This window comes from Struthio camelus, chromosome 2, assembly GCF_040807025.1.
Source record: "Struthio camelus isolate bStrCam1 chromosome 2, bStrCam1.hap1, whole genome shotgun sequence".
Lineage (NCBI taxonomy): Eukaryota > Metazoa > Chordata > Aves > Struthioniformes > Struthionidae > Struthio > Struthio camelus.
Genome location: NC_090943.1, coordinates 132,861,218 through 132,868,995, shown reverse-complemented (window position 1 = coordinate 132,868,995; position 7,778 = coordinate 132,861,218). Strand labels below are relative to the sequence as shown.

The following is a 7,778-nucleotide window of genomic DNA, read 5'->3' as shown; positions in this document are numbered from 1 at the left end:
GATATACGACTTACCTTGCTCTGCAGCACAAATAAATAACAGTATAATTAGTCCCAGAACAGCACAGTGCCATGATTTTAAAACAAACAAACAGTTGCCAATTAGTTTCAGTGAAACTAAGGGATCAGGACACAGTGAGAAGTTTCTGACAGGAATGTTCTCCTTTAAGGGTTAGTGCTCTGTCCTTCCCCTTGTACCCTAGGTTCCCCTGCCAGACCCTGGGTGTAGGGAACAGCAGCACTGGCTACAGGCCAGAGCAGCTGGCAGACTGGTGTCCAGGAGGCCTCTGCTGAAGTCCGTCCAACTGGCATTTTTTTCCAAAACGTTTCAAATTATTGCAGATGAACTCTTAATATTTGCAATGATGTAACTCAATCTGGTTAAGTGATATCCTCACTTTTGTAGTTTAATTCATAAAATCATTAACTAGGCTAAAACATGAGAAACCCCCCACCCTAAAACTGTTTAAGTTTAGGTAACCTGAAATGTTGATGTGAGGTGTGATTATCTATCACCTGAGAAACACACACGTGACAAACCTTACAAGAGGCATAAAACCATATATGGTCAAAAAACATTAGTCAACTGTACTAAAACAAAATCGCAAAGCTGTCATCAAATACAAATTAAGGTATAGAAAGGTCTAAAATAACAGTCTAAGTAAAAAAGATACTTTACTATTTTAATGTAGACGATGTCACTGCCCGCAGAAAAACATCATCTCAAGCAGAAGTATTCAAACTAAGGCCATTCTCACTGTACAGATACCTTATACAGACAGATACAGTTCTTAGGTCATGTCTACACTAGTGAATGGTGTGGGCCAATGGGAGCAGATTTGTAGATTAAAGCGATTTATAACCTATAAGGGAGCTGATTCCATCGCATAGCACCTTTCTGGAGTTGCATGGACTGACTCACTATGAGCAGCTGTAATGCATTAGGTATGCTCCTGGCATACGTACGCTCTCAGCTTTCACCTGAAACAATTCAGCATTCCTGCAGCTATGAGATCTTAAATTAAATGTGAATTTTTGAAGGGAATTTCTAGACAGCACTTTCAAGAAACATTTTTTATTGTTTTTTAAAGTAAGTAAGTCAAGTGTCAGAGCCTTCCAGGTACTCTAATGATGGGATTAGAACCAGTCTTTCTAAATCTGATAGCGTGATGCTGTAGGAAAAGACAGAAGCCTCTTCCTAGGAAAGTTGGTGTAGAACAAAATTATTCATGTTTTCTTTCAGCCTCTTGACAAGCTGCACTGGTTCCTATCGGGATAGGCCAGTCTTGCTAACTGTTAGCAAGATTACTACATAATGTTAGAGAATCAGAGGTTGCTTATAAATATATTGCAATACTGCTATAATGTATTTGTAAATTAATTGTTTAAATAATGAAAATGTATTAAAATATGCTTATAAATGGCCTACAGTGAATAGCAAAATTTATATTTATGTTGGGGTCTTGCCTTTAAGTCACATTTCAAGGAACGTGAATTGCAGAAGACCACATCAAGTACTGATTTTAACAGTTGCTTTTAAAAAATATATAGCAAGACCGCAACTATGTTTTATTCAAAAATGTCAGACACATCGATACTTTTCCATGCTTAACCCTACTAATCTGTAGTGCATAGCTTGGAAGGGAGCTTAGCTGCAGTCTCTCCATAGTAAGTTACTCAAATGCATAGCAGTTACCTTTTGGGTCTGCAAGTTCCAAAGAACATTGGCAAACACCACCCTGTTGAAAGCAACCTGTTAAAATAAGGGCCTTCCGTTACTTCCAGCTGTAACTCAAGCTCGTATAACACCTGATCCTTCTCTACTGAAGTCAGACAATAGCAAGAACTTGCACTGACAGCAAAGGAAGGAAGTTCACACAAGTTCAATAAATGGTTTAATTGTAAATTTATTTCTTTAAACATGGCCACTTTGAGTAATGATATTACTTCAGGGAACATGAAAGAACAAACAATTTAATTTTAGAATTTTAGACAAACAGGTAAGTCAGAATTTATTTTTAGAACAGTAAAAGGCCGAGCTTGAAGAGGTGGTAAGTTATTCAAATCCAAAAATGGGCTTAGTTTTACAGTGGAAGCTGAGTGCAACCTTAACTACCTTTCCATAATGCTAGACTCAGTTGTAACTTAAATGTACAGGAGCATAATGTGAAAAGATGTTTTTATTAATTAAAAGTTAACAGCAACAGGCACATATTAAAATGAATACGGCAAAGCCTTTACAAATGGCTTTACACTGAAGCTCTCTCCCAAAAATGGCTGTTGCAACAAACTGTAAACAGAATTAATAAACAGTCATTTACAATAATAACAGGGAAATACAAATGAACTAAAAGAAAGCACCAGTTTCTCAAACTAGATTACAGTTGTGCTTACTGTACGTAAAACAACGTAAAAGAAATTACAAAAATGGAATGTTTTAAGTTTAAAATTAGTCCTTTAAATTTGTCCTAAAAAACATTTCTCCTTTTCCCATCAAAAACCCATTAATGGGTAATGTTTCAGTAGAGGGAGGAACAAGTAAACAATGCACTTTTTTATTTTTCAGATCAAAAACAAATTTGGTCACTTAGCTTTTGTGCATAGTTTAAGGCATCTGTAGCAATTTGTTACAGTTTCCTCCCCAATGTGGCTGTTCATGAAATTGTCACATTCTAAAAGAATAAATAAAAAAAATGTTGCTGTTCAAACCCTTCCCAGTACCCTCCCACCCTCCCCAACCCCGACATACTCACACACCCACACATACATACACACTGCAGCGAAAGGGGCATTTGTACCCTTGTTCTGAAGGACACGCTTCCCATCCCACTTTATTTCAGATTGGCAAATACCCTGAGCTGAATATGGTGTTTAGACATTCCACCTTTTTCTTGCATGTGCAGTTCAAGTGTACAATAGTGAAAACAACATGCAATGTTCTCACTGCAGAATCGCAACGCAGTTCAGACACTTCCCCCCCACCCCTTCCCTTCCCAAATTCAGAAGTGTTTTCTGCTTTTAAAAAATTGCATTCCCATATAGCACTGGAGTAAAGCTTGGCTGTGCTCTATGATGAATGCTCAGTTCCCAGTGCACAAACAAAATTATGGCAAATGGGAGGCTTTTCTGGCATCCAAAGAAACAAGAGCTGCAGTCTCAGATTTGATCTTTCAAAAAAACAAAACAAAACAAAAAAATCCAGGTTAGTGGTTCCTTCACAGCCATGCGCAAAGGTGAAGTCTAGAACCAATAGTTTCAGAGTACATTTGTAAACATCAAGTCTTGCCAGAGGCAGCAGAGGATGGGCACTTCACATTTCCGTATTAAAACAGGGACTGAGTGGAAGGTATAGTTTTAACACATTTATGCAAGTCTTGCTCAGTTCCAAGAAAGCGGAACAATCCATCTCGAGTCTTAGATTTGAAGACCATATTTCAGATTTCACAAACAAAAAGAAAACCCAAAAAACACAAACATGGTGCAATGAAATTTTCGTACTGTTCCTTCAAGGCTCAGTCACTGCTGTGCTTTGCATATTCAAGGTTCCAAACAAAAACCGACTGAGGCATATGCATATTGCTCTATGTTCAGATCTTGCAGTTAAAAATAATTTCAGGTTCAAACGGTCTGTCGAAGGAAAACTTGGAAATAAATAATGCTGGCATCATTTTACCATTTTACTGAAACCTTGGGCAGGCAAGTATCTCCTGTAATCCAACTGTGCAGATACCAAGAAAAGAGGCAGTTTTGTCATGAAGGTTGAGGTCAGGACAATCGAGGTTCCTGAGGTAATATGTCTGAGTCCATTTCCTCAAAAGTAGGATCAGCATCGTCACCGCTGATGCACTGTTCTCGCTGCACTCCCTTCCAACTAGCCTTATTCAGTCCCAGATGCCCAAGCATTGTCTGCGACAGCCTGGTGTTTGAGAACCGGGCCCACTCCCCAAACAGTGGCTCCACTAAGTAGGTCATAAAACCTTTAAAAACAAAAAAAAGCCAAGTGAAAAAAAAAAAACCACTCGGACTAAATAGTTTAAATAGAAGTTAGCAACAATAATAAAACAACACAGACAATTCTCCAGTTTGCACTGAAAAAATCATTTCAATTTCTCAAAACATAGAAGATTTTACTGGTCAGTCAAAAGAACAGCATTATATTGGTTTACAAATTAACCCCCTTTGTTTCAGAACAATGATGAAATAAAGGAAAATACTGGAGAACATGGGGGGCAAAAAGAATCTAAACATCAGTAACAAAGCCAAACTAGTCTAGAAAACTTACATCTCTAAAAGAAAAAAATTTCATAACAAATTACCCCACAGATAGGCTGAACTATACTACACAGGAAAAAGAAATACAGATCTTTTCACAATATTTCGCTCATTAAAAATACTGCAAACACAATTACACGAGTTAGTCCTTTTTAAAGCAAAAAGGCTGCAGAGCAGCAACACGTAAACAGCCTTTTATATAAGAGTTTGTGTAGCATGTGTGGGTAGGCCTATTTATAAATTCTATTTCTATGAACCAAATTCAATGGTAAAACTATCAAAACTGTGTTTGCTTTAATTTGTCAATTACAAAAATGTATGATTAACAGCTTCTAAATTAAAACAGTGCAGCTGATAGAAAAAAAAAACATGATCTGTTCAGATTAATTTGAAGCACTAATTCATATTATGTGGGGAGGGTTAAATTTATTATTTTCTTTACTATGTTTTTAAACTCAGTCCCATTTAATCTACCTACAGAACAATTTCATTTAAAAATAACTACAGAAAATAATAATCAACCCTTTTGCTAGTGTAAATCCAACCCGAGTTAGTAAAAAGCAAAAGATAATATAATGGTTTTTCATGGTTCTGCATCAAACCTCTGTCCTCCACCCTTTTAAAAGCTGTATTTAAAATGAATGCTAGCATTCCAAAAAGCTAAATCATCTGGGATCTTTTTTTGGCAACTTCATTACAAAAAGCCCCAGAGACTGAACGAACAGGGAACGAACAGGGCCCTTCTTCCCAGCACGGCCAGTCCAGATTAGGAAAGTCCTGAGCAGTAGCATGGGAAAAGTTAGATCTCCGATTCCCATGCTGTACCTGCTCTGTGAGAGACTTCAGCCCCCACAACCCTCAGTGCAGCACCTTTCATAAGCACTAAAGTCAAAGGGAAAAAAGTTACAGCAAAGAAAGACAAATTGTTCTTTGTAAAGAAGTGCTACCAAACACATACAAACCAGGTACAACTTCTAGGAAACATATGTCAAATACTTTTGCCAAATTTTCAAATTGCATCCTGAAATAAATTACTAAAATAAATTTAACTACAGTTACCAATCTGGATGTTGGCAATAGTTTCTGTCTGCCGATCACACAGTGGACTCACACCCAAGTGATACTTTTTTTCAATGTCTCCTAAAGAAACAGAAGTATAATAGAACTGTTAGGTCACCACGTCCAAGGTCTTCATAAGTTCAAGTGGAATTATCAAACACTAATAGAGGTGAGTTATCTAACATAGGTATCTTTAGACACAGTTTGCATAGCAAGTGATGTAACATGGATGGCATCTTGTGGCAGACAATGATTTATTTTCCTCTCATCTCCCAAGAAAACAAACCGATCCGCCAGTGAGACTAATAGTAGTACTGCGAGTTTTTCATCAGACAAACGGTAATTGATGTAAACGACATCAATCACAGGCTTCCAGAGGGATTAACACACTTCCTTACAAAAACTCATTTCTACAGCAATCTAAGATTTCCCCTTTAGCAATATGGAAGGGAATAGCATAGCCTTCAAAAATTTCTCATTGAAGGTATGTATTTGTTGCTCTGCCTGCACATCATTGATAAGGAATAGTAAACTTTACATGATTGGCACCAAAGAGTCTGTGTTCTCCACTTATCATATCTATGCACAAAGTAATGTTTTTCAAATCACTTTCCAATTGACCACCTGAGCATCCTGTACTTTCCTAAGTCACCATTAAGTTACAATTCCACAAAATAAGTTCTCCTCTGACTAAATTCTGTTGCAGAGGGATCTTAAAAAAAAAATCACTTCAACATAAAAATGTTACAAATTAATCTAAGCTCTTACATTGCATTTTGCTTGAATACAGATGAAGGAGCAAGAGCATGAAGGACTTTGCAAGTAGCGTGTTTCATAATTTACTGAAACTCACTAGGTAAATGTAAAGTTAAGACAATTGTTCATCTGAAGCACCTTTCAGGCTGAAGGATCTATTGAACCAGCTGTTCTACATTCAGATTCTAAGCAGATTCCTCATCAGGTGTTCGTACTACAAACCTTTTGCAAGAAATAAAACCAATGAAAGAAAATATACCACATGCTGTCTTGTAAATCTCCTAAATATAGTCCTAAACATAAATCCCTTTAATTGCAAGCAGTTACGACTCATGATTGCTCGTTTCACAATATATATACACATATCTATTAACAGATCAGAGTACTTCTACTCTTACTTGCCTTGATGGAAGAATTCCTCTGTTACTTTTTCACTCCACTGCTTACTCAGCTCCCAAGTCCGACATGGATTACAAATATCAGCACACTTCAAAGCCATCTAGTAAGTTTAACATATGGTGTTAGGTCACCTGACTTGCTCCTTTCATCCAAAAGGAACATCTTTATTTATTTATTTCCTGACAGCAGATTACTGAAAGTTTTGTGAATAACAAGCCTACCTACCATTTGTGCTTTCCTCTAAAATTATGTTCTATTTTAAAATATTTTAAAAAACAGCTCAGGGAACGATCAGATCTCATGATCAACTCTGAGTAATATGTAAATTCAGTTAAAAAATTTCAGGGGCACTGTATTCTTTAAGTCAGTGATTCACTAATTTTATTCACTAATTCAATAATGAGGAAGACAATTATTAATAAACTCAGAAAAGAAAAAGTCAAATAAGCAAAAGCGAGTAAACAGTATTTTGTATTCTTCGGTCAGTCTTCTTTTCTAGTAATGGTTTGTACAGGACAGAACTTCTGACTCGTTTGTTCATTTTATTTTACAGTCAACATAATGAACCTAACAATAAACACTTCTGTGAACTTTAGGAGACTATCTCAAGGCCTTTGTTTCTGAAAGCTACTAAACCTCTCTGTAGCACAACAACAAACTCTGAGTATACTACTATACAATAGTAATACTTTTTCTCCTGAACTATGTTCTGCCGAAGCTTTTCACAATTCCGAGACTACACTGGAGGCATAAGAACAACTAACTGTTGTCTTAGAAAGAAATCCCTCTTTAGTTCAGTAGCTCTAAGTGATCAGACTTACCAACACAAGACATTGCTTGTCCCAAGTGCTGAAGGGGAAAGAGGGACAAAAGCAGAGGGAACAAACCTTCTTGTAACGAAACAAAACAACTGAAAACATTTCTGCTTCACTTGAAAGCTGAGAAGTATTTAACATTCTAAGTAAATTATTTTTGAAGCTAAAATGAGGTTTTCAAAAGTATTAGCAAAAAAGTCACCTGTAAAATGAAGTGACGATGGTTTGCATCCTCTAAACATAGGTCTCCTCTATCCAAATGAGATCGAAACATGGACAGATATTCATTTTGCTGACTGATGTCTGTGGCAAGAATGAGATCACCTATCTGACTTTCCATCAGCTGCCTGAAATTAGTGATACCAAACATTCCAAAAGCATGACGATTAAGAAAAATAACCAGCACTAGATTTACATGTCTTTATATCACATTCAGTATTATACCAATGCAAGTCACAGTGGCTCTCTGATCAGCATT

At 36.7% G+C, this 7,778-nt stretch overlaps 1 protein-coding gene across 4 annotated transcripts in view; it reads right to left on the bottom strand.

The window, feature by feature from the left end:
- Positions 1–1,888: 1,888 nt before the first annotated feature.
- Positions 1,889–7,778, bottom strand: part of PDE7A (phosphodiesterase 7A) — a 78,369-nt gene continuing 72,479 nt past the window's right edge. For all 4 annotated transcript variants that reach the window (XM_068932593.1, XM_068932594.1, XM_009673496.2 and 1 more), the window contains 4 exons: positions 7,503–7,647; positions 6,489–6,585; positions 5,331–5,411; positions 1,889–3,976 (listed from right to left, as the gene is read on the bottom strand). In XM_068932593.1, the coding sequence (XP_068788694.1) occupies positions 3,765–3,976; positions 5,331–5,411; positions 6,489–6,585; positions 7,503–7,647 (535 nt within the window). In that variant the 3' untranslated portion in view covers positions 1,889–3,764. The remainder of the gene's footprint in view (positions 3,977–5,330; positions 5,412–6,488; positions 6,586–7,502; positions 7,648–7,778) is intronic.